The following is a 27,997-nucleotide window of genomic DNA, read 5'->3' on the forward strand; positions in this document are numbered from 1 at the left end:
AACTGTTCAGTGCTAAGCCTCTGATGAGGGACTCAGTCATGATAGTATTTGTTTAAAGGGTTGGCTGGTGTAGTTCCTTTTGGATGTGAAGAAAAAAGAAACTTTTTGTTTTGTTTGGGCAAGGGTTTTTGGGATTTTTTTTTTCTCCAGCATCTTTCAGAAAAAGGGAAGCCAATTTCTTTTCATTGCATCTGTTCTGTGAAATGACAGACATCTCTTCGGGCAAAAAAATCTTGCTGTAATTTGTCTGACTCTCAGCAGACAGGTAAATACAGCTTGAAAAGCAGATGTTTCAAAGAACAAATTTAAGCAACACTAGACAATGTGATTTACATTTAACTGTGCATCATGGCTTCTACAGATTGCCTATTAATAACTGGAAGATAAATTCTGTGAAAAAGCAGTGCTTAGAAGAAAACCTTTCAAGGTTTCACATACACTGCTTTCTTCTGTGTTCTCATAAAAATGTTAAGATGTTAATAGTATAGAAAATTAGTCAATTAAGTATAAATTCCTGTCATAAGATGCTAAAAGGGAATTGTTTAAACTAAATAGTGGTGAATGCAAATGATTGATATACCCTATCTACTAAATGTACATGTGCTTCAAACGTCATGTTTTAAATCAACAGCTGTGACAGAAATGCACACCCCTGAAGAGATGTAGGATGGAGAGAAAGGAAGGCATTTAACCAAATGTATTCTCCTGAATGCACAGTGAGGCATCAAACTAATCATTACAGAAAGGAGAGGAATATATTGATGGTGCCATGTGCTTCACATGGGATATCTTCAAATGCAGAGTTCCACGTTCCACTTCATTCACATGTGAGCTGTGGTTAAGGAACCACTCTGCTAGCTGTAGTTTGTTTCTAGTGAAGAGTTCTGGAACATTTTGATCATGGGCAGGACTACATCACACCATTGCTGGTCAGTGTGCACTTGCTCACACACGAAAGAGAGATGAGATAGGGGATGTGTCACTGCATCCATCTTCTGAGTCATTTTCCCAGGAGGAATTTGCCTCTCCAGGTGCAACCAGTCAAATGAAGACAAAGCCAAGGAGACATTCAGTGCCATATGCTAGGCAGCCAGCTAGAGAAGGGGAGGTCAGTACTGAATGAGGCATTTCAAAGAGGACTTTGGGTACAGTGATGTCTTAAACTTTCATATTTTCAGATTCTGTAGTGAATTAGTGTGTGACTCTAAACTTCACATGAAGTGTTAGCAAGTTTTCTTCACAGTTTAGTCAGACCAAACAATACTTTTCCATTGGACATTGTCCAACCTAGGACACCGTTGCAGGTGTCAAAAAGGCCCCAAAAGTGTAAACAACAGTGAATTGAGGAGAGCAGTCTAGGAGGTTGGGACTTCATGACCTGAAGCTGAAACTGGACAATTAGCCCCAATATGCAAATGGACCAAAACTTATAAAACTGTGAAAACCCATGACCCATCATCCATCTTTGGTGTAGCCTTGGCCAGGCTCTTGCACTGCCCAAGGTGTATCCTTTAAAGGCCTTTTTAATAAATACCAACTTTATTCCTTTAACTCTAGTCTAGCCTCTTTAGGCACCAACTTTCCTGTGTTTATCCAATGTTCCATGACAGTTTCACTTTAAAGGGGTGTTTTTTTAAATTAAAGTCATAAAGTCCTACTTCTTCCAAAACATCACTGTCCACTTCTGGGCACTTCATTTCTGTCTCTTAGTGCAAAGGTAGTCATGTAATGTCAGTGTAATTGACATGTAATTTTGTTGTGGCAGTTCCCTTAATATTTCAGGGGGTTTCACCCTTTTTTGTGCATGGAAAAATTGTATTTATTTTGATATTTTTGTTAACTTCTACATCCCTAGGGAAACATAATGACTCTGTTCCCCTTCATGTTGCATCTTGAATAAAATAACTGTGGTTAGGACATTTTGGTTTGAATTCAGTGTTTGCAAGTGCATATTTAACACTCTTGAGGTAAAGCAAATTGCTTGGGCCCTCAGGCAACTTAGGGCTAGAGACACCTACTTTGTGAATTTAAAACAACTTTTTGGGGCAGGCAGGTCCACAGGTAGAAAAAAAGGCATGCTGCCTCTAGGCACGTGCAGTACAGCATATCAGTTATCCAAGGATGTATTTTCAGGGATGCATTTGTTTTGCTGTCCTTTAAATGGCTTAAGTCACTCTTCTGTGAACAGTTTTCATGACTTAGCTGGTCAAATTTGCCTGAAGATGTACTAAAGATACTTAAATGTTAATTTGACTCTCATCTTGAGTACACATTCACATTGAATAGCAAAAAATTGCCAGAGGTCTCCTGGAGCCTACTTTTGTGGGACCAGGAAAGGTTTTCACTTCCAAAGCAACAGCAGAAAGTAACAGAAACAAAATAATAAGGCAATAACAGGATTTGGGGAGATGCTTGTGACACTGGTGAAGTCATTTTAAATGACAGCATTGCTGAAGCTGTACGAGCATCTTTCATGGAAAAGTAGCAGAGGAAAAGGATGGTGAGAGAGAGCTGTGGGAGGCAGGAGACACAGAAAACTGTGTGTAAGCACACTCCTAGATAGAGTTGTGACACAACATCATCCACAGATATTCTGAGAAATTTTCCTCTCCTTGAAGTCAAGTTATATCACCAGAGAAGAAGGAATATGGGAAAGAAGAAGGAAAAGAGAGATAGCTGGTGCTCTCCAGAATGTTTTCCCACAGGAAACTCAGAGGAGAGAGAATTTTCAGGCCAGGATTTTTGCAGCAGGATTTTTATCTCGTCAGGTTTAGGGAGAAGATTTGGACCTATATTCAGTTGTCAGATTGTTAGGTGAGGGCTTCCATGTGGTAGTTCCATCGTATCCCCTGCTGCGTTTGGGGTCTGCAGTGTAGTTTGAAAAACGCGTGCTCACTGTTATTACATGGAGATAAGATTCAGTATATTTTTATCTACAAAATGTTTTGTGCATGGAATATCAACTCTGACAGGCAGAGAAGCAATTTCTGTGGTTGCTGGTTCTTACTCCCTACTATTACAGAGAGACGCCATCACCCAGAGTTTTACTTGCATGACAATTTCTCTACTGAGTAAAGTGATACAAGATATTTCAAATGAGTTGACCTCACTATAAATAAACCTAGCTATACCTGAGGAAAACAGAATTACACTAGTTTTGTCAAGCTGGCCATAAAACTGAAATCCTGACTGAAAATACTGCAATTGCCACAGAATGCTGAAATGTCAGCTCATTTCTTTGCAAATCTAACCTCTCAGTAATTGTAAACATAATTTGATGGAAAGTCCATTGGAACAATTTGGGGATCTCTGACATTCTCATTATGTATAATGCTGTGTAAAGCATTCTCTGAAATAATCTGGGAGAATTTACAGTTTGTTTCTTTTGTTATTGTTGTTGTTGTTGTTGTTATTTTGGTTTTTTTCCTAGAATTCGGAGACCCTGTTTGTGAGATTAAAACCAGATTATTTTGATTAAAAAAATGTAACAAGGAAGACAAGGCCCTTTAGATCACATAGAGTTTTCCTCTACTAACACCTGTTTTCTGTGGCATAATTTCTAAGGTTTTATGTGAACTCCTGCTCCCTGATTCTTATATGTCCATCACTAGGAGATAGGAGAAAAGTAATTGTGGAGCCTTTTGTATTTTTTGCAATATGGATATAAGAGTGATGGTAGAAATGTAAGACAACACAGAAAGAACAGCATGACCTAAAGCAGTAGCAGGATCTTGGCATCCTCCTGCTCATTTTAAGATGCAGAAAACTGCATTTTTATTTTTTTTTTTGGTGTGTATTCTTCATTTTGGTGTTTATGGCCCATTTCCTAGAGCTGTAGAATGATAAAAATTTTAACAGAGATCTGGAGATCAGCTGGTCAAAGCCCAGCTTAGAGCAGGGCTGTGATCCATCAGGTCGCACAGGTGAATTTTTTCATATGTCCATGCATGGAAAACCCACACCATTTCTGACGAACTTGTTCCTACGTTTGAGCATCCTTGTGGTGAATAAGACTTTCTTGACAGCTAGTTTGGGCTTTTTATGTCCCAGCTTGAGTCCACTGCCTCTCTTCTTGCACACCTTTAACGAAAGCCTGGCTCCACCATCTCTTCTCCTTCCCCTGTAGTAGAAGACAGCAAGAGTTCATCCTCCTTCAACTCTCTCTTCTTCATCATGTAATTCTCCCAGCATCTCCTCATTCATTGTGTGAAATATATTGTATTATGGCTTCTACCTGTAAAATCATGGTAGGCTTTGGAACAATAGTGGTTTATGAAGATTTAACCATGTGGCAGCAATGAAAGCCACAATGGTCTCTATAAATACCTAATTTGTTCATGCCAGAATGATTTCTTACTAAGAGAAGTCACTCTACCTGTACACACATTATTCTAAAACATTAACATTTTATGACTCTTTTTTTTGTCACTGCTGTGGTTGCTTTTGTTGCTCAGTGGTGACAAAAATGATAAGAATACCTTATTGTGCCCTGAAACCTTGACCACTAGATGCAGGTTTGATTGCTTCATGTAATTTTAAAGTTCCAAACTGTGTTGTTGCATTTGATTAACATACAAATAAAGCATTTAATATTTGATTGCTCTCCTGAGATTTTAGGTAACTTTGTGTAACTAAATATGAGGACGTTTTAATCATAATTTTCTAAGTTTAATTGTAATGCATAAATTATTAGCACTTGTGGGAAAGTAGACATTACTAGGATGAAAAAGAAAACCAAGAGAGTATATCTGTTCATTGTTTTAAATATTAATTCTATGGTACTTTCTTGTATCAGCTGACATACATCTTCAATGATTCTATTATTCAAATGGAACATCCTTTCCTATTAAATTCAAGGTGGTTTATGAACCCAAGGGTTCATGTTGACCCGTTTAACGATGTTTAACAGCATCCCTAATACTTCTCAGTTTGTTTCCATAATCTGGAAGTAGAGTCAGCCCATTTCTGGCTTATTCCCATATTTCTGTTTATTTTTATCTTTGTCAGTTATCTGGTGTGAATTCCTTCCAGTGGTGTAACTGCATGAGCCTGTCTTGTACAGTCTCACCTCTCTGAAATAAAAGCATTTAGCTTTTTATTTCTTCATTATGTAAAATCATAATAATAGATAGTCAGTTTCTTTTATACAAGAAAAAAAGATACATAATATATATATATATATATCACCCACAAAAAGCTTAATAAAAATTAAACCCACATAAGTTAATTTCAAATGTTTTAAAATACTATTTTATGGAATATTGTGTGTAGAGGCAGGTGATATGCCTGCCTTACCAATACTACTGTGATATCTAAAATCATTCTTTTATAATTCCTTTTGTGAGTCAAGGTAACACATTGTTCCTGAGCCTCACTTTGTTTCAGAGCAACTGAGGCTCAGATAAAAAGAGAACACTTTGCCAAAGTGCACTTCTAGGCATTTGTTGAATGGCAAGGATTTCAATCTGATTTTCCATGCTTATTCCCTGAAAAAAACCTTGCTCCCAAGGGGTGCCACCAGCATGATGTCCTGGAGGAGCACCTCCCCACCCTCTGGGCCTTAGGTGCTGCTGTCAGCAGACCAAGCACAGCAAGCGCAAGGTTTCATGATTTTGCTTGGCTGTGAGGTGCAAAAAAACCCTTTCCACCTTAAGTATTGGGATGGATGTTGAAGGAACAGACCCCGTGCTGCCTCCTTGGCCCAGGTGACAGGAGCAGGGCTTTGATGAGAGGCTGCTCCCAGCGAGGGGGACTCTGTGATTTTGCTCTGCCCAGCGCCACGGGCTCGCTGCTGCCGCTGGCACCGGACCCAGACGTGCTGGTGTCAGAGAAAAGCTGTCACAGTGGGCTCTGAATTCATGAATCTCAACTCCACGGGAGGAGGAGCAGCCTGCTAAAGGTTTCCAGAAGGCAAGGAAGGCTAAAAACACTGCTTCTCACAGCTCAAGGATTCCTAGCTGTTTCTTTAACTTGTCTGTGTCTCCTCTAGCCAGTGTCTTGTAAACTGGAGCTGGGGTTTAACAGAAAAGTTCCAAATCAACAAAAGCACTAAATCATGTCCTACGTCTCAAAACATGCTTACATGTTTTACTGAATTAAGGGCTGTAACACCCTTGAAATACCCACACTTGGCTTCACAGCTCTCAGAAACAATTTCTGGTTTTCAGCAGAATGTAATGTCTGCTACTTGCATGTCGGTAATGGTATTGTTAGAGATGTTGGTTAGATAGTCACATCCAAAATTTCACTGACTAGCAAAAGCTTCTGCATCAAAGAGGGTGTCATCATGTTTTTGGAGGGCATCTTTATTTTTAATCAGTTTCAGGATTCAGAATACTTCAGAGAGAAATATCATGTCCCTTACACAGCTATAATGTAAAGGGAATAGACTTATTAGGAAGGAAGGGAAGAAGGAAAGAAGAAAGATTTCTTAGCAGTAGCATTAGGAAAAGCTGTGTTAATTACAGATTTGTTTAGAACATTATATTCTACTTTCACAATTTGTCTTCTTGACTTCCTAAAGGGAGGACTAAGTTTTTAGAAGTCTTTTAAAAAGGAAATGTCATTTAATGAACCACTTCAGTTAAGTAAGAGTGGATGCTAAGTGATGCAGGCTAATGAGACAATTTAAGGTGAAGGGTTTATATAGCACATCTCATGCAGTTAGAATAAGAACTGAGTAAGGAAAGAAAGGAAAAGTTGTTGGAATGATCACATAGGAGATGAGAAGAATATTTCTAGATTTTTCTTAGGCTCATAATGATTCCAAGAACTTTTTTCCAGACATATGTCTACGTGGAAAAAAAATTTAACCACTGCAGTACAAAAATGCTGTTCTTTTAAGACCTGTACAACAGTAATTCTTGCTCAGCTTTAGAACAAGAATTTACAAGGCCAAAACTCTCCTTGATTTATACAGTGTCCTGCTACACTTTCTGGGCAGAATGAATGTGCAATAAGAACCATGACAATGTAATAGGGTAGACCAGAAATATCCATCCTTTGACTAGGAGATGATATTTGGCTTTTTTTTTTTTTTTTAATAAGACTTATATTCTCAATTTTGTATTTTGGTGTTGATCTGTGAGCTATAAAGCTCAAGAAGTTGTAAATCAAAAGAAAAGCCCTTCAAACCACAATTAGTTTCTCTGTGAATATCCTCCAGATATTTTTTCCCGTAACTTTTCTTTCTTACCATGAGTTTTTTAAAAGACCTTCAGTAATGTACTAAATTTTGACTGTCTGTGTTGCAGCCACCATTGCAAGGAGAGCTGTAAAGTAAATTGTAAAATGGCAGCATCATTGTCTATTTTTTCCTTGAAATTTGTGTTATTGTATTTTTGAGGTTTCTGGTTGGGATTTTTCGTAAAGGAACAACCTGAATTTCCCTGAACTACAAAATTTTTATTTTCTTTTCTGCAGACAGTATATAATTTGAAACTATTGACATATTGTGTGGGATTTTTCTCATTTTTAAAGTTCTCCTCTAGAACTTTACTGATACTTATTTCCCCACTATTAGACTTTCTACAGCTTTCCAGCATCTGGGAAAAGCTCAGGCTGCTATTAAATTGGGTCTGCCATCTTCAAACAGTGTGAGCACAATCAGCATTTAGTAAAATAAACATGGCCCCATTATTTCTTAATGCCTTGCTTAACAGCTTTAAGATTAGACCACGTCCCCCATGCTCCCAGTAGGCAGCATTTTAACAGTGAGTAATATTTCTGTCTGCCGTAGTCAAGTAATCCCAAATGTAAGTAATTTACAGGCTGGCATTAGGGACTGTTACAAGAGACATATTGTAATATGTCACTGAAAATCAGCCTGCCTCTGCACATTTGATCAACAGCCAGATGGAGGCTTTTATCACATTTATTTAATCTGAAATATACATAGTAATTACAGTGGACCTCTGGATTCTCAGTCCTCGTCGCTGTCTCAGGAGAAGGTAGGAAATGAATCTGTCAGCTGCAGACTGCTGGGGATGTGACCCCCTTGGTAGAATCTGGTGTGTTACAGCTAGTGGTGCTGACAGTGGAGATCATGCTGCTGGAAATTAATGCATGTTGCCAAGTTAAAAAAAAAAAAGAGGCCCATAAACCAAAGACTGCGGAACTTTATTTTTTAATGAATACAGAAAGCCTTTAGGAAAGCAAAGACCAATGTTACTCTTAGCAAACCCATTACCAATCGATGGCTTTAAGAGCAAACAATCTCTTACTAATAGCTGGATGGTATTTAACTTAAAGGCATCTGAAAACAACAGGCTTAATGTTCCCAGAGGAGAATTTGGTTAAGATATTGAATTCCATCAAGCATGTCATTATTAAAAGGGGAAAATATTGTTGTTTCCATTAGTACAGGGTTGGCATATAAAGAACAGATAGCATCCAATTAAACCAAAAGGAAAAAAATCAAACAAATTGAAGGTGCATTTATCTCTTGGGCAAGAACTTCACAAATGGATGTTGCCATTGTCACAACGAATTTTATAGGACTTTGTGCCCTAATTAGAGCAGCTATAGAAGATGCCGCACATATTAATGATGGTGCTGACCTTATAAATTATTTACCCCCCATTTCTGTTGCTCTGTGCATTACAGCAGGCTATCTCTGCTAATGTCTCTCACATCTCCCTTTCTGAGATGAGCTGGATCAGTCAACATCCTCTTTTGGATCAGTTACTACCCTAACCACAAGTATGCATGGCTAATCTGGAGATCCATTGACAGATAAAATATACTATTAACTGCCAAAGAGGCTCTTCTATTACAGTTACTCTCACTGAGTAGTCCCATGACAGATTAAATTGCTGTTCAGCCTGAATAAGGTGTCAGATTCTGGCTGTAAGTGGCTGGTTTACTGGGGTGTTTTGATGTCATTATAGGCTTATAATTAGTCTAATCTGATTTGGTAAGAAAAAAATTAGTATGACAAGCATAAAGAATTCATTTGAACAATAGGTTTTCCTCTACCACAGAACTAAGTTTTAATTAGAGCTATTCTTCAATTAAATTAAATCTGCCCTTCTTGGTTTTAAACCTTACATGAACATATTCAGTACAATGTACCTTGTACAACTGTGAGTCTGTTGCTGCCTCTCTGATCTTTACCCATCCTTACCTGTTCTCTACTAACTTTACATAGGGGCTCTGTCTTACTGATGACAAAACTTCTCCTCCCCAGCTTCTGCCATCAGGACCACCTTTGTCTCTCTCTCTCTCTCCTGATCCTCCCTATCCATTTGTTTCATGCCATTTCTTGACTGAAAGTGTGTCATTCTCCCACTGCCTACTTTTGGTGGTATTTATTATTTGAGCTCTGCAGTGGTACTGATTAGCTCTGAGAAGAGTGAGGGAGTTCATGCAACAGTTAGCATGGAAAATAAGGTCGCAAAAAAGCCACAGTGGAAATATTTATGCCACTTTCCAGTGGGTTTTAGCTCCTGGGGCTTCCTTCAGTTAGCAGGGGAAGCTTTGAGCGATCCCATCAGTGCTTTGAATGATCAACCTCAGCAATCTCCCTGTAATTCCTAATGTGCATTACGGTGATAATGAGTTGTTTTCTCCTGAAATGTGAATGCTAAGACTGCCAGGGACCATCTGAGTCTGGCCCCAGCCCCTGTAATGGCAGCCAGCAGCAGATGCCCACGCTCAGCCAGCTCCCTTCCCACCCGTCCTGGTCATGTTTGCTCCAGCAAATCAAGGTCTGTGGGAAGTGACCAAAAGACACAGATTAAAAATACTCTAAGAAAGGGAGAAGAAAGTGGCAGCTCCAGTTTCTGTATTAATGAGAGAATGGTTTACTATTTATATAAATAATTAACTTCTGGTGACAGGAAAAGGAGCTGTGTGCACACTAACTCCATCTGGTCTCTGGTCTTTTTTGACAAAGAAAACCAAGAGCAGGGATTTTCCTGTATTAATTGATGGAAAGTCATCAAAAAAAGATGACATGAAATAAGGGTTTTTTCTCCCAAAGTAGGAAGTCATGATTCTAATTTTTCTAGATAGAGATAGGTTCTTCTTTGGTTTTTGGTTGGGGTTTTTTGTTGTTTGGGGGGTTTTTTGGGTTGTTTGTTTGTTTGTTTGTTTGTTTTGTTTTGGGGTTTTTTTTGTTTTGGTTTTTGTTTTCTTTTTATATTTTCTAATAGGTGGATGTTTCCAAAGTTCAATCATTTTTTTACTGCAATGAAGGCACTGAGCATTCTGGAGCTCCACAAGATGAAAATTAAAATGCTGGAACAGTTGACTCATTCAACTTTACAGGGAAATTTTCATGTCATCTGTGCCAGTTGTCTCTTTCCTACAGCCTACAGAAGTTATAGCTGGATGGACAAGTATTTCTTCAAACCCAGAATTGACTTAATTATCCTCTACAGAAAATAAGAGGAAGGCAAAACATTGCAGATTTCAGTTCTTTTTTTCCTAAGACAAAAGTCTGAAGCAATTAATGAGTTTATTGACAGCCAAAAATATAATGTTGTCAATAAGAAAAGTCTTTTATGTGCTCTAATTAGAGGAACTGTTCCCTTCAGGAAACTGGAGCTTTTACAGCAGCATTAAGGAAAAAAAAAGAAGAGAAAGGAAAAAAATCTTACAAAAAATGTGTAAATAACAGAGGCACAAAATAGGGAACAAGGCTCTAAGGACCCTGAAAAATATTGTTAAACTTTTCATCTTAATGTTGTAGGTATACAGCTCTCTTCTAAGCATTAAAATAAAATACATTTGCGAAATAAATAGGTATGGGTAATGCTTTTATTCACTTTGACAAGGGCTACCTGCTCACAAATATATATCAGGACACATTTGCATTTTTCTCTCCACTGAAAGAAGTCTTGGCTTCATGAGAACAACAGGAGCTCTTCGAAAGGAGCTGTGGTTTCAGCTGCTGAAATATTAGTGTGGGACTTTTATCTTTCTGGGACATAGGCTCTTCTTAATAGGAGTGTATATAAAATTCAGTACTGTGAAAAAAACCAAAACACCCACTTAGAGGCAAAATGGCCAAATGTGCTACTGCAGTAGCATGGGAAGAAAAGACTCGCAATTCTTTTGAAGGTTTAGAAGTATTTTTTTCTGCCTGTCTTTGCTATGGTTGATGATGTTCTACTATTAAAATAGCGGTTTATATGTGCTGTATATTAGTGCAATGTTTTGTTCTTCTTTGCTTCAGGCACTGAAGGATAAAGAAGCTTGTCACATATTTTAAGTTCGGAATTGGTTAATAACAAAATGCATTTTCAACAAATTTCACAACCAGCCCCTTTGGGCAGCTACTCTTTGCAATTTAAATGAAGGTGCAGAAAGTTTCTTTTCCCTCTTAACAATAGTTTCACAAGTTCGGTGTACATGTACTTTAGTGGTTAGTAGTATATTACAAAAAGAGATTAAAAACACCTGTTTCAGCCTTCCAGGCCATGCAAGGGAAATTGAACTCTGGGGTGCTCAAATTAAGATGCTAAAACAGGTAAATTCTACTTACTAGCATTTATCACAGACAGCACTGCTGCCACTTTTCCTAAGGCGAATACCTTGTCAGCTATCACTTCAGTCTAACCTTCTATCCATAATGTGGTACAATTCCCACTTTAGTCTTTTTTTCTACTGATGTAAAACCAGATCTTTGAGGTTCTGTTGTGAGGTTTTTGTTTTGAGATTTTTTTTGTTTGGAGGTTTTTATCTTGTTTTGATTTTTTTTTAAACTTTCACTTTTTTATCCCCCCAAATTTGCATTGGTGGGACAATTAAATATTTTATGAGCCCTGTGGCTAAATCTTGGCAATGACATTAATTGAATACATTTCAGAACCCAAGTTTGTGCCATAAGCTGCAGAAAGAAATCTTCTTTGGTTTCCATAAGATTGTGCCTCGTGCCTTTTTAACTGAATTATGGAAATACTGCAGTGTGAGCTGAGACGAGAAGGAAGAGAAGCATGAAGGGTGGGCTTTGGGGAAATGAGAAAAAGATAAGGAAGCAAGGGCTCAGAGGTTATAAATGCCACCTAGCCATGTGAAAACTTCAAACAGGATCTGTGCCACTGGACACCAAAGTATTTGCAATGGAGAATAACCTCTAATGAAAAATTGATTCTTGGGCAGAGATTTTCACGGAAGCTTTTGTCTCTATTAGGGCTTTTATAAAGGCATCCTTCCCACACATTGTCTGATATCTAATAAGCTCTGAGCCCCTGCTGCAACCTGTCCTCTCAGGTTAGTTATAAGAAAACAAGACTCTTAAATTCTTTACTGTTTCTTAAAACTTGTTGTAATGGAAGCACGTTTCATAAGTAATTTGAACAGAGTGAAAGAGAATAATCACACAAGCTCTCCTCTCCTTGGGAAATTAAGGTGATATGAAGAAAAAGTTCTCTGGGGAACACTTCTAATGTAATTTACATTTACTGATGGACTTTAGAAATCCTCAGCCTACTCTCCCCCCATAGTTGTTGCAGTTTGGTCTCTGCTGGTTAGGACACTTCAAACAGTGCAGGTTTAGATATCTCATGATTTGAGGTCCTTGATAGATTTTCTCCAGAAATCTTCACAGTCTTCCACCACTCATTTGCACACTCACCTGCACTGTTTCAACACCTTTCAAATAAGACGGAGCTATTAATTTATTTTTTGTACTTTTTGGGGTTTCCTACCCTAAAATGCACATTGCTTTACTGATCTGATTTGAGCAAAGCACACAAAACAATATCTTTTGCAAAAATATGAAATACTGGTGAGTTGTACTGGGGGTTATAACAACTCCCTGAATACAAAAGAATCAGAAGTCATTTTAAGAGATTTTTCTGTCATACAAATTGTAACACTGAGCTATGCCACAGGATCCCTTATTGGAGCAATTCTGCTTTGCAACAGCATTTGATTATTCATGAAATCAGTAAAAGTGACTGTAGGCTGGTGGTTTCAGTACTTCTGTGAGAAATGGGACAGACTTTTCGTTTCCCAGCCTTAAGGAACAGTAATTTATGAATTATACATATACTTAATAATTCTTCACTTTGTGAATGCTATTTAAGCTCCACAGCAAATTAGGCGATTTCAAATTTTTTGTACAGTAGAAATGGTCAAAACAAATTATTATTTTGGATGCCTCAAAACCTAGGTCATCTCATGCTCAGAGTGACTTTTTTAAAACTTCAGCATATGAGCCAAAAATACATATTGATAAAGTTCTGCAAAAGAGAGGCCTACTTGAGCACATATTCCCCAAAATATGCTATTTCAGCATTCACAAACGTGCTTGTTTTGCCTTTGCTCAGGAAAGGGTTATCTGACCCATTCCTGCAGCCTGCTCAGTCAAGTCAACTCTGCATAAATAAGGAAACTTATGCATGAAGAAAGTGAAATTAGGTGAATAATTAACATACACTTTATGCAAAAGCATGAAAAACTATTCCAAAATTTCTCTGCATAACTAAAGTGTGAATTCATATTAAAATGTTCTACATTGAATACATTGAAATTTTGTCAGCAGGTCATAAAAAGCACATATCTACTTATTTATTAGGTCTAAGGTTTATCTGATGTGTTTCATCTCTTAAAAAATGAGGGGGTTTTCCCCTCTTAGTCATTTTAAGAGTGTTATTTTAGTGTTTGTTATTTAATTTAAGTGTGTTCACAGTTTGTGAACAAACAGTAACAGGGAAACCCAAAAAGATAAAAATGGGTAAATTTTTGCAGCACTGGCTTTCTAAATCGGGGGGGGTGGGGGGGAGGGAGTGGGGGGGAAGAGCAAGTTAAATAGAATTGTGAGGTTTTGTGTCACTTTTTTTAAAATAAGATTTTCTTAGTTTCATCAAAGGACAAAACATGCAGAAAAAAGAACTGATCTCTGAAGATATAGTCTGATTGCAAAATGGTAATTCCACTGTTTCAGGCCATGGGTACTGTAGCTGCCTGTGCTCATGCAGTAAAAAACAGTATGCATTAAAGCAGTAAAAGTGTAATTTTTAAAAAATTATTATTTTTAATGGAAACAGCTGAATTATAAGTATTTATTGCACAGTTGCATACCTAAGATTTCATTTGCTGGAGTTGTATGTATGGCAAGGTAGGATTTACTTGGTAAATTCCATAAAGTTTAAAATGTGAATTTAAAAATAGTATGAATAATATTCTGCTTTTTGGAAAGCACACTGTGGAGTGGCCAGTGGTTTCAGGAACTTTACTGCCAATTGCTAAGACTTCTGCCCAGAACACTTGAATTATTATGCATGTTCACTGTACAAATACCTAAAATACAAAAAAGAGTAGCTTCCAAATCCCTGTATTTCTGTCTTTCAGATACTGCTTGGGCACATTTTGAAATAGTAATTATTTATACCATGACAGAAAGACCCAGATCTATAATTCACTCATGGGGCTTAGGTCGTTTCATGAAAAGCAAAAGTATGGTGCATTACTCTGTATGCATAATGTAAAGCATGTTTATATTTAATGCTAGCATTATTTTTCTATGAGGAGACTATACATGAGGTATGCTTCCTGTTCAGAATATTGTTTATGTTGTGTAGATTTTCATTTTGAGATGGAAAAAAGGTTTGTCTCCAAAGAAAATGCTGGCTGCTTTTAAGAATCTTTCTTTATTTCCCGTGCTTCCATCTTTTGCTTTCTCTTCTTCCTTTCCTTTGTCTTTTTTAACAAAGGAATTGTTCACTGTAATATAGTAATAATAGGTTATGTGTAAGTTTTTGAGGTTTTCTCTGGACAAACTTCTCCATCAATACCAACCAATCTAATCTGGCTTTGGTAGCAAGGTTGAAATTAGAGCAAAAAATATGCTGCTACTTTTGCAGTCCAATGAATACCTACTTTAATTTTAATGTTTTTTAAAAAAATCAGTCTATGGTAGTATTAGAATCTCATTAATCCACACTAATAGGTGGAAGCCTTGTGTTTAGGCTGGCTTTGGGTCACTTCCTGTAATCACAGCAGGTGTGTCAGAGGAGGATTGAGTCACTCTGAGTTGGAAACACCAGAGGATAAAAACACAGAGATGTATTTATCTCAGTGTATTGTGAGGATTTTTATCTGTAATGTTTATTACAGTTCACACAGGACATAAGTTGTAAGTCTGGGTATTGAGCTAAGGCTGTGTGCTTCAATCAGCTTTGCAAAAATTCCTGTAGATAAAGTTCTGTGCTAACCCTTCTCTGGATTATGCTCTGCATCAGGAAGTATATTATCCCTTAAAAGATCTCCTTCTATTCTTCAGTGTTTCTGGCAGCACACCAGCAGGAGCCAGTTTTTAGTGGGAAAACATGTTCATGCTGCTCCTGCCCCAGTGCTGCCAAAGAGCATCTCCTGCAGGTCACACACTGCAGGGCTTGGGGACATGGGTGTCCTCAGAGTCCAAATGGGTCCTGCCCTTTTGCTGCAGGGAGCAGCTTTACTCAACATTGCCACAGGCAGCACCAAAGGAGGAATCTTCTAGATATCTCTCTCTCTGACATTCCTGCAGTAATCTGTCACCTTCCATCTTCTCAAGCAAGCAGCCACCTCCTCCTTGCTCTGATTGAAAAACAAAGCCCCTGCAAGGCAAGGGAGAGGAAGGCTGAATGCTCCAAGCTCCTTCTTTGGGAAGGCAATGCTCCAGCACTCTTGCTTTCCCCTGTGAATCTGCTGGTGCACAGGATTTGGGGTCAGATTTAATGACCAAAATGGAACCTATGTCCTGTTGGAGTGGTGATGTGTACTCAGTGTGGTGCCACCATCAGCAGCACCATGCCAGGAGGATGTGGAGGTGGAGGAGGATGCAGGACAGCTGAGTTTATGAAATGTTTCTAGCTTTTTTGAGGCCAAATACCTATTTTTTGCCATCATATCCAGAGAAGTTCTATGACCAGTTTCCCCAAAATCCTTGTGGCAGCCAGAAGAGAAAGCTGTGGGAGCTCAGAAAGCCAGCAATAAGTGGCAAAATCCTGTCTAACAAGTCCAGTCACTGTTAAGAGCAGAACTGAATCTGTACCAGTGGCCACACCACTCTATGCTCCAGCAAGCCAGAGAATGTGTTTGCAGAATGCTTCACAGTTTGCAAAAGGAAGGGAAAACAGGATTCTTTTCTTCCATCAGTGGAACATTATATACATGTGGGTTTGTAGATCTTGGAATTATAGAATGGCTTGAGTTGGAAGGGACCTTAAAGATCATCTAGTTCCACAGGCAGGGCACCTTCCACTAGACCAGGTTGCTCAGAGCTCCATCCATCCTGGTCTTGAACACTTCCAGGGATGGAGCAGCCACTCTTTCTCTGGGCAACCTGTGCCAGCACCTCACTGCCCTCACAGTGAAAAATGTCTTACTAAAATCTACTCTAAACCTACTCTTAGTCTGAAGCTATTTCCCCTTGTCCTATCATTACAAACCCTTGCAAATAGTGTCTCTCCATCTTTCTTGCAGGCTCCCTTCAGGTACTGGAAGGCCACAATTAGGTCACCAGAAAGCCATGTTTTCTCCAGGCTGAACAATCCCAATGCTCTCAGCCGTTTCTCTTAGGAGAGGTGCCCCATCCCTCACATCAGCTTGGTGGTCTCCTCTGGATTCACTCCAGCAGGTCCATGTCCTTTCTGTGCTGGAAACCCCAGAACTGGATGCAGTTCTCCAGATGGGGTCTCAGAAGAGTGGCTCACTCCCCTCCCTTGACTGCTGCCTGTGGTGCTTTGGGTGCAGCCCAGGACACATTTGGCTTTCTGGGCTGCAAGAGCACAAGGGCAGCTCACCCACCAACATCCCCAAGTCCTTTTCAGCCAGACTGCTCTGGATCTGTTCATCCCCCAGAACAGGACTTGCGCTGACCTAGGTGCAGCACTAGCACTTAGGCTTGTTACACCTCATGAGACTCCCATATCAGATGTATCCACACATCCTACTGCCATATTGCAATCCTGGTCAGCAGAATGTAATCATGGTATTATGGAATCACACCTCCTCAGCATTATCAGAGACCTTTCTGTCATCTTTACAGATTTGCCCTCTTTTATGTGTAAATATTGTTCCTGCCTTTCCCTTTTGCAAAGCAAAGTAGTTATTTGCAAACTATTTGAAGAATATAAACAGCTCCTACAAAGGAAATTCCCTTGCAGCAGTGAGTGAAATGATTGCAGCATGCAGTACATGCTAATAACATCTTCAGACAATTACTATTACTTCATAGCAGAGGCATTTTCATTATAATAGGAGCCATGTCATGATCCTCAGATTAAAATTTTGCCTTCTGCATTTATCTGTTGAGTCAACAGTCACAGGTTACTAGTTTGTTGTTAAAAGCTCTGAAGAATTACTCACCCCAAAGCAGTGCCATTTCCCATGATTGTCTCTTTGCAACTTTTGTGATGCATTAGGCAAACAGAACACGCAAATGACCAGCACAGAACACTTGAATCTGTGCTCTGAGGTGGAAAAAGGAACCTGCTGATTCACTCTGCCAATAGCAAATGTGCAGATGACACCAAGTTGTGGGGGAGTGTTGATCTCTTGGAGGGTAGGAGGGCTCTGCAGAGGGACCTGAACAGGCTGGGTCGATGGGCTGAATACAGCAGCATGAGGTCCAACAAACCAAAGTGCAAGCTGTGCCAGAGGAGGCTTAATTTGAACATTGGGAAGTTCTTCACAGAAAGAGTAATTGGGCATTGGGATGGGCTGGCTAGGGAGGTGGTGGTGTCACCATTCCAGGAGGTGTTTATGTGACTGGATGTGACACTCAGTGCCATGGACTGCTTGACAAGGTCATGTCGCTTTATTGTTTGGGCTTGATGATCTCAAAGGTATTTTCCATCCCAGCTGACTCTGTGATTCTGTGATATCTATTACAGCTTGGTGTAATAGATATCACACACTGGGTGTTAATTGAGCACTTGTAGTAAATTCACAAACTAATGCTTGAGTCTGAATGCTGAGTTTTGGGTTGCCTGATACCTTTATCTAACCAAATCCATGCAGACTCAGCCATGTGCAGAGGAACTTGGCACGGCTGCACTTTATCTGCCTTTTCATTTCTGGTGCAAGAGGGTAGGAATGGGAGGAAGAGAACATATAAAGGTTCCCCACTGAGAATCAATTCTATAAATTATGTATTATGCAGACATTATTCTGCTGATGCTATCTGATCCCCAAGTCTCACTTCCTTGTTTTTCCTTCTATAAATAGCTGGGGCCAGGTTTTCTGTTGTAAAATGACTAGGACAAAGCTAGGAACCCTTTTCATTTAATAACCTCTGCCAAAGAAGAATAGGGTAATATTTTTCATAACTGTGATGTCCTCAGGGTTTTAACAATCTGGGAATACAAGCAGCACTGTGCTGTTGATAAGATACTGGGAGTAAAAGTGGGAATAACAGTGCTGAATATTAAAGAAGGAAATGCCCTATTTTCAGGATGATCAGTATAAAACTTGGTATTGTGAATTTTCCTGTCATTTTTTTTACTCTGTGTGGGACCACTTTTGCTTGTCTCTCCCTCTAGATCCAAATGCTTTGGCTGGACAGACCGGACCTGATCACGCTCTTATAGGAGGAATAGTGGCTGTAGTTGTCTTTGTAACACTATGTTCTATAATTCTCCTTGGTCGATACCTGGCAAGACATAAAGGTAGGACACATTTGGTGGAAGTTCAGTCATTCTTGAAAGCAAGACATGATTTCACTTGGGAGTGCCATTCCCTTTCAATTTCCCCCCCTCTGTTATGTGATTGGAAGAAAAAATAGTCCTCAGTCCAGTCACAAGTGAAGTCCCTGTGAATTTCAACCAGGTTTCCAGTGGGCTGGCCAAGGTGAAGGACATGGAGTTAGTGCATGCCCAAGGTCATCTCGTAAGTCAGTGATTTAGAGGGACCAAGGGGTAAAATTGCCCCTTGGTTTTGGATCTTAACTCCTGATACTTGATTACATGTTCTCATCATGTTCTCATAGTTTTTACTACCATATCAGTTCAGCAGGATATATATGTGTTGAGTGAACAAAATTTACATTTTAATGGATTTTGCTAGTATTTCAAATATATGTTTAAAAGATAATATTAGAAGCCAGTAGTGAGTTTTCAAATCAGTTTATCAATGATCCTGCTGGAATAAGGGGTTCATTCCTGGGGCTAGCTTTAGTTTATTCTGTAGTTTTACCTTGATAATTCTGGTCCCTTCATTTTCAGTCCCCTGTGCCTCTAAAGATAACAGGAATGGAGTGACACTGACTTCTGACTTCTCTGTGATTTGATTTTGACCTAGCTAGTTCCAAAATCATGCCTTGAGATTTAGCCTTTGTACAGCTTGTAGGCCTATTGCTAAAACTCAGCTGATTCCCTTTCCACACCCCTCAAAAAAAAAAAAAAAAAAAAAAAAAAAAAAAAAAAAAAAAAAAAAATTAGAGGATGAGGGTTGGTATTAATTCAGTAACTCTCATTTTAGATAGGATAATAATATACCTAGCAAACATAAATTGATAAAAAAATTATAATTTGATTATTCTAACTGGGAGAAAATCAGATTTTTTTTTTTTAATAAGCCAGTGAAAGTGTGTCTCTTTTGATTTACTTTCCTGAATGAACAGTTGTACATCTTATGCCAACAAAAATAATGATTTTCACAAAGGGAAATTTGATTATTGTACACATTTCTTTTTTTCATTCATTTCAAGAGTATAAAAATAGCTGTGATAATATAATATGAGTTAGTTCAGTTAGTAAAACTGCCTCAATTTTGTAACTCTTGGAACCTACTATAATACAATTCTGTAAAAATAAAGCATAGGTGTGATCAAGAAAAAAACATAAATACAAATGATCAGTGGTCATTAAAGAGAAAAAAAAGCACTTTTATGAATCTCTAAGTTTTCAAAATTGCTTTGTTTTTGATGGATAACTATTTCATAAAATAACCAAGATTTTATCACTTATTCCATAATTGAAAAATATGTTGCATATTACTGCAGTTTGATAAAGTGGAGTTTTATTAAAATATTTCCTTAATTTGTTGTGGGTATACTGGAGTTTGTATATATGCCTTTACCAGTATAAGTATCTGTGTAAATATTTCTTAAGCAAATTAGAAAGTTCAGCACACTTTTATGATGTACTCTAAAAACTGTGTAAAAATATTTTTCATTCATGAAAAAATTGGAGTATATTGTTTGAAATGTACTTCCTATAATGCAGTGGAAAAAAAAAAACCAAAACCTAATCTTTCTCTTTTTCTTTTCTCTTGTACTGATCCCTACAGGAACATATTTAACAAATGAAGCAAAAGGAGCTGAAGATGCACCTGATGCCGACACAGCCATTATCAATGCAGAAGGCAGCCAAGTCAATGCAGAGGAGAAAAAAGAGTATTTCATTTAGATGCAGAGCTAGAATCTTGGAGTTTTACTTATCAGGCTGACTGCTGGAGAAAACTGGCTATCATTTCTCAGAATTCATCTCTGCCATCTTCTGCTATCTTTATTAACTCACATACCTGCTATAAGTAGCCAGTTTATGCCAACAATCAGCTGTTGACATCATCATTCTATAATTACAGTATCATGCATAAAACAGGACATTTCTTATTGCCTAAAAATCATATCCACTGCTCTCTTAACATACAGTGCTTGAATATACAGCCTTAACAATGTTAATCATCATCTTAATCCAAGTTTTCTACATCTTTAAGTGTTATGCAGCTTTCTTTTCCAATTTTCTTTTATCATGGCCCTACTAGTATGTCATAGAACAAAATTCATAACAAGTCCTATTAGGTAAGATCCTAATTTACTTACAGAAAATGTTAAGTCTAAGATTAGAGGTTTACAAAGAATCTTTTATATCGGTCTATCTATAGTTCAAAAAGCAACTTGTTTTTGAAACATATGCCCTCGGAAACACAAATTGAAATCTGTTTAGTATAGTTTCTCATTTGTTTGGATTTGGTGGGAAAAAAGATCAGTCCAGTGAATTTTTCAGGGTGTTTTGCTTTGTTTTGTTATGATTTAAATGGTACCTTGACAACAGTGCCATGTTTCAGTGGTGAAAACATGCTGAATAGCTATAGAGATTCTACAAAGTTAGGTTAATAGAGCTTCTTTTGAAACAATTTGTCCTGCCCTTTTACTGGCTTTTGGTATCACAAAGATTAGAGAACTTTCTGAGTAATTTATGTTTTTATAATTTATTTGCTAAACATGAACTCACCTGCCTACTCAAATTTGATGTGTTCATGGGGCACAATTGCAAGGCATTTTAGTATCTGTATATAGTGCATATAATAAATTCAATTAAACATTATTTGATACATATTCAACTTTTTTTGGCAGTAGCTAAGTCAGTCACAAGTAAGCATTTTCTAATGTCCATTATATCCCTTTAGATATGACTCAAAATCAATATTCTGAGTAGATAACATGTGTTAGTATTTTTTTGTCTGTATGTCCTAGCACTGTTCAGCAGCAAACTTTTCTAGTTCTTGTTAATTTTTTCTTTGTTATACAATGGAAGCACAATGTTATATGGAAAGGTAGTTTTAAGCTAACAACCAGTGCACAGCCTCAGGTTTTAAATTACAACCACATTTGATTACTATCCTTAAAAAGTACTATTGAGTTGCTAAAATTCTCAATTTTAATTTGGCAGTTCCAGAGCTGCTTCTCTATGTTGGTTTGCCAAAAAAAAAAAAAAAAAATCTTAAAAAAAAAAAAAAAGAAAAAAAAGAAAAAAAGTAAAAATAGAAGTGTTAAAACAAAAGATATATGTTTTGTGTATACAGTAAATGGACTAATTCTTTATATTAAATTCCTGTCTATGCATTTTGTGAGGTACAAACTTATGTCACCGTGAATGATAGAGAATTCCTGCCATGCTTTTAGCTCCACAGTGAAGGTCTCTGTTTGGATTATTTCTGAATTTTTTTTTTTTGTGTAATTGACAGCTAAAAAATCACATGCTCTTAAATATGACAACAAAACACTGTAAGCCCATCGGCTTATTTCCTCTTCCAATGAAAAGAAAAGGTTGCCATAACAGGTCTTGGAAATGATTCTACACTGGAGAATGCAAGTTAAGTCTAGTTGGAGCTCGCTTTGCTCCTGTGATTTGCACCTTTGACAAAAGAAGTATTTCTCTCTGGTTGATGTGTATGTGAAGCATAAAAGCATGATGGTCTGCTGTAAAGGACTTTCTCCTGGGATTTTATTTTTGTGTGGGGAAGGGAGAATTTGGAATACGACATCATGTGGTATGGTAAAATGGAAGATAAAGGTGCTGTGACAGATTATTTATCAGAAGAATATAAACCTTTTAAGGACAATATTAGAGTATTTTAATTGTTTTTGTTGAAGCATTTATCTTGTTAATTTCTAAGAAAAAAGGGTGACGTCAATCAAAGCAGCACTTTTTTTCAAAATATACAGACATAAATAATATGATGTGGTTGAGTGTTAACATAATAAATCATATACAGTATGACATTTTAAAGAAATAAGTCTGCATTGATGTGATTGCATGCTTGTTTTAACAGGTCACTCCATACCCATCTGTGGAAAAATGCAATAATATGTTAATATAATATGGTAGTTTGAGAGAACCAGGTAGGTGCTACTAGACACATTGAAAACTAGTATAGGTTTACAAGATATTCATGTCTTTCAAAGCATAAACATGTAAAAGGCTGGCAAAGGAAGTCATTCAGTTTAATACCAAAAATATGGGTTCTTGTCACAGCAGTAAGTTACATTAGCTGTAGTGCAGTATCAAGGTTTTATTTCAGGACCTGGGGCCCAGTTCAACAAAGCTTTTAAGCACATAGCTTCAGGTGTCAGAGGAGTTCCCTTGGAGTGTAAGGCACTGTTCATATGCTTAAAAACGAAGTGCTTCCCTGGATGAGGGCCTTATTTGCTCCGGTGGAATTCCCCACCAGCGTGGTGTTTACGCCTTTCTTCATCCTTCTTAACTCCAGCTCGCTTGAATAGTAGGGTTGTTACTTGAACCATTACCCAGCCAAGGTCAGGCAGGGCCTTCAAAAGCAGGATTGGCCTTGTGGTAACCATTTCAAACCATATTCTCCAGTGGCATACAAACAGCATTTCAACTTGGCAAAAAAAAAAAAAAAAATCGGATATGAACTGTACTGTTAAGACAGGTTTGTTTGGGTTTGTTTTTTTTTCTTTTCCCCACTGGCTTTCAATTAAAACTGCTCACATGCACTCATTTGTAACCCATTTGATCTTCCATTGTCTTGCACCTGGTGATGTCCCTTGCAGCTGTGCACAGCTGTGAACAGCCCAACACAGAGCGTTCTACCTGGACAGCACTTTGCAGGCCTGTCTGGTCTTCACGGGTTCAGATTACTGCACTGGGGGCAACGAGGCATCCCTCTTTTCTGTAAGCAGAGTCGTGGCTCAACACTAATGACATTAAGTAGGCTAAAAGCCAGTTGTCCATTCCTTTCGCCCGAGTTCCGATTCTGAAAAGAAGAAAAAAAAATGTTTTTATGATGGTGTGAGGCACCAGTGAGTGTGTAAAATGGAGGCTCTGAATGGGAACCATCTTCACTAAAATGTATGTGACATCCTCTCCCTCACTCACTTGCAGAGTAGTTTTCTCCAGAGCAGGTAGCTAGTTTCTGCCAGTGTACTGTTTACAGTGTTGATTGCTGATTATTTTTAAACTTTTTGATGTAGACTTTATTTTTTCTTCTTGTTGTTTTGGTTTTGTGGTTTTTGGTTTTTGGTTTTTTTGTTTTTTTTTAATGCTTCAAGAACATTCTCATTATTTCAACAAGAAAGCGGTGCATCAGAAGACAAGGGGTGCATCATCCCACTCTTTTAGTGTCATCTGACAAACCAAGAGACAGTTTGAGGAACCTGATGTTTAACTTGAGGCTCAGAGTTTAAGCTAGAACATCTCAAAAGTTTCCACATTACTTAAGGATGGTTCGTCTTGCACTGAGACTCCCTCTCTAAAGGAACACATGAAGAAAAGCAACTTTTCTAAGTGAGACATGAAAGTTAACATCTTGTGTGTTTTCATTGCAGTATAATATATATATAAATATATATATATAGCTATTTCAATGAAAAGAAAGGACAGAATCATCTGTAATTATGTAATTCATGATTGTAACAGCACTGAAGTTACCATGTACGCACATGTACAGTAGCTCTTTCAACAGTTACAGTGTAGTTACATGTAATTCCCTGTAACATAGCAGTTCTAGTGTAATTTAGTGCCACTTATTGTAAAGTGTTACCAAAAGGAAAACGGACTTCTTACCTTTAGAATTCCGTTCCAATTAAAGGTAAGTTTATTAAATTAGCATCATTAAATCTGATATTGCGTTTCTTAATTAAGGAGGTGATTTAAAAGTTTCATGTTCACACTGCAGCTTCCCCCCATGGCTTACCCAGACTCCTCCAAATGTCTAATCTCTACACTCCTAGGGACTGGTAATCTGTTATGAACATACCAAAAATCCCAGCTACTCCAACTTTAATTGAATGAGCTGTCTAATAAAGAAAAACAGCAACAACAAAAATTATGAGTAATGCTTTTTATTAAGTGGCACAAAGTACACACTAAAAACTATGCAAAAATATAGGTAAATACAGTGTACTTACATGTAAGTATCTTGTACTTGCTGTGTATGGATATTGGAAAACCATGTAATTATAATATGCATTTTGATTATTCCAAGCAAGGGGTGACCCCCAAAAGTCACAAGGGAAAAGTGGAAGGTACATCTACAAGCAGTGGATATCCTAATGCAATATGTGTAATTCCTCTAGTTGCAATGGCAACTAATTTACAAAAAAATACTGCCCCTCATTTTCACCAGCTTTGCTTTCCATTTCTTGGAGCACCATTAAATACCACTGAAACACCTTTAGGCAAAGTAAGACACTGACTCCTCTAATGGCTTTGCTGCCAGCACTCTGAATGCCTGGCAACACTGTTCTGTAACCTTATTGCTGGCTCAACAGCACAAGTTTCATCTTTTTTTCTGTCCTCAAGGGAGCCTAGTATGTTAAGATGCTGAAATATGCTGCCATATGCCCTGGTATTTTTAGCATGAACAACAGAGAAACAGAGAGAGAGAAAAAGAGAGAGCTGCATTCTTCTGACCCCTATTTTGCTGAATCACCTCACCTGGAATTTCCACTGCTTGCTCAGTAATGCCAGGTAATCTTAAATTGTAAGTACAAAATGCTTCCATTACAGTACAGAGGGTGCCCTAAATGATAAAGCTAATTTTTTGTAAATGTGAAGTTTTGTATTGTAGATCTTTTTCCTTCTTGACACTTTTCCGTCATGCCCTTCCAGAAGAAATGCACCAAAAGATAGATAATATAGAATAGCAAAAGAAGACAAGAAATTTTCTTGTAAACCTTCTTGTGGTTGCCATTGCTATCACCCTCTTTGTGTCCTGTCTAACAGGCAAATAAATGTAATTAGCAACTGCCATTAGCATCATTCCACACTATACTATTCCTAGAATATGACATCTACCTCTTAGTCTAAATACTAGCTATGAGATATTTGTATACATTTTAAATACTATTGAATCTTTGCTTTAGTCTTGAAATGAAATCACTGTATCATTAATTTTTTTTCTGCTAAAAATAGGTGAAAATATTTTCTTGGTTCATAATTCTTGCCCTGCTCTTATTAATTCTGATATAGTTTTATCTTTTTAACAGGGCATAAGGACACAGCCTCAGCTGGTATAAATCAGCTTCACTCTGTTGCCTTAAATGTGGGCCAATTTACGCTGGCTGGGGATTCATCCCAAACAGCTTAAAAATAAACTGCTATAATACATCAATATTTAGTCAGCTCTAGATTATGATTTGCAATCCAACTGCAACACAATTCTTCCAAGTAAGACATGCACCTATGAAGAGAAACTTTAAAAAGCACATGCAAGCTTTTGAATTAAATATGCAATATCAACACTGTTGAGATATCCTGACTTGTCTCTCACTTATTTAAACATAATATTGCCAGGGCATGTTTACATTAAAAACACTCAATGCATGCGGAGCAGAGAAGGACTATTGCAAACAGCAGAAGAAAATTAAATTAATAGAGATGCCTTTGATGTCAACAGAACAGAGTAGAAACTCTTTTGAGAGTAGGACTTCCTACAGGGTTTTTCAGGGTGGACCTAAGGCGTCTAAAACACATGAAAGTTGTTTATTTGGCATTAAGAGAAGCTAGCACAGTTCCTTCTTGCTGTCGAGGAATCCTACCCAGCACTCTGCACTTCTTTTAACTCAGGAGAAAATAAGGGTACAAACATGGTTGAACAGCACACTTCTGTATCACTCCACATCCTCAGGATGCTCCAAGCCTCGTGCGCTTCCAGCAGCCCTTAAGAGAATTCTTCCAACATCTAGGAATCATCCTGTTGCTGAGCTGTGTTCATTTTATTCAGCAATGTTTAATCTACTCACAACCAGAAGGTGTGAAGCCAATTTGAATGAGTCTGCAGTTCTAGGGGCTTCCAGAGCCTTGCAGTAGATGGGGAAAAATAAAAAAAAATAAATAAATCCTTCATGGCTTCTGTGTTTACTGTAGGTCTGCCCTCCACATTCTGTGTCTTAAGTCATTTATTCTCTGCTGGGCTAAAAGCAGCAGTCTAATTGGAAAGGAGGAAGGGAAAGTATCTCTTCTGAAAGGAGTAGTCTGAGCTACTATTAAAGAAAGGTTCAAGGGTTTTTGTTTCTTCCCTTTTTTAAGATTTCAGGTGCAAAGCCAAGCCTGTTGGGGTCAGCACTTTAGCACTTTCCCTGTGTTCAGGGTCAAGCCAGCAGTGTTTCATGTGTGAGCTCTGATCTCATGTTTCAGCACAAACTACAGACAGCCTTAGCCTGCCCTTATGCATAGTGCTGAAAATCACCAATGCTATTTTCTTCTAAACATAATAATTTTCTCAGTCTTGTTCTAAAATGAAATATTGAAGGGTTTTTGTAATAGGTGTAAAGGGAGGGAGTTTAAAGTAATAGCTTGTAAATAAGATTGTAAGGATGATCATCAACTCTTTATGTTGATTATAAAGAGGAGGATAGTTTTTAATTGCTGGGCTGATTTCTTTATCATTTCCTCTTTCTCTCCTTTCTATGCATATTGATTAATGTTAGTAAATATGCAGTTGCACATGTTGTCCTTTTTCAGTGAATGCAGGTTTGCTTATACCCCTATATAGCTTTCATAGAAATATGCAAATATAACCTACAGTCATCTGGTTCTGCCAAAACAGTGAAGGAAGAGCCAAGAGAGGGAAATCATGGATTACTGGATTCATATATGTCCTGCTTCCATCAAAATTGAGTACAGTACACCTATTGATCTCAGAAGAACAAGGCTCAAGTCCTTAATGCACATGTTTGAGTTGCTATTTAGCTCTTTTTCAAAAGAATTATAAAGCAATCCTTGTGCATCCTTTACTTTTTAGCCTTGATATTTTATAACTACAAAACCCCTTCAGTTCACCAGGAAGTTTCCTAGAATAAATAATAAGGCATAATTTGTGAAAGGACTATAACAAATTCATCTATTCATGGTCAGTGTAAGTGTATTCTCCTAAGAATTCTGGTGTACTTTGCTCTTACACTGGCAGTTTATGGTCCTGAGAAGGATATATTTGAATGGTTCAGAAATAAAACCACTAACCTGTAAAAAAAAAAAAATCCATGGGAATTAAACATATTGCACTAATGATGAGACACATCAATTTCATTTTATTTCCTCATTAAAGACTTTAAACAACAAAATGCATATTGTAATGTTGGGTACATGACACTTGCATGTTGCTATGCCTATATACTTACAAAGTATTCAATGTGTACTTGGTGGCGCTTAAAAATGTCATGTACAATTCTTCTAAACATTCTTACAGGGTTCCCATTTGCACTTCATCTTTCAGAAAAGTCTTGTCAGAAAATTGTCTGATGAATATTATTGAAAAAAATAAAATTTCAATTTTAGTTATCTGTTGGACATTTCTGAATTGTCTATTCATTTTA

General features: G+C 37.7%; 1 protein-coding gene across 4 annotated transcripts in view; it reads left to right on the forward strand.

The window, feature by feature from the left end:
- CADM2 (cell adhesion molecule 2) overlaps positions 1–27,971 on the forward strand; it is a 569,139-nt gene extending 541,168 nt beyond the window's left edge. For all 4 annotated transcript variants that reach the window (XM_064410951.1, XM_064410953.1, XM_064410952.1 and 1 more), the window contains 2 exons: positions 18,477–18,602; positions 20,224–27,971. In XM_064410951.1, the coding sequence (XP_064267021.1) occupies positions 18,477–18,602; positions 20,224–20,342 (245 nt within the window). In that variant the 3' untranslated portion in view covers positions 20,343–27,971. The remainder of the gene's footprint in view (positions 1–18,476; positions 18,603–20,223) is intronic.
- The last annotated feature ends 26 nt before the right edge of the window (positions 27,972–27,997 follow it).

The sequence above is a fragment of the Passer domesticus genome, chromosome 2, assembly GCF_036417665.1.
Source record: "Passer domesticus isolate bPasDom1 chromosome 2, bPasDom1.hap1, whole genome shotgun sequence".
NCBI classification, from domain to species: domain Eukaryota; kingdom Metazoa; phylum Chordata; class Aves; order Passeriformes; family Passeridae; genus Passer; species Passer domesticus.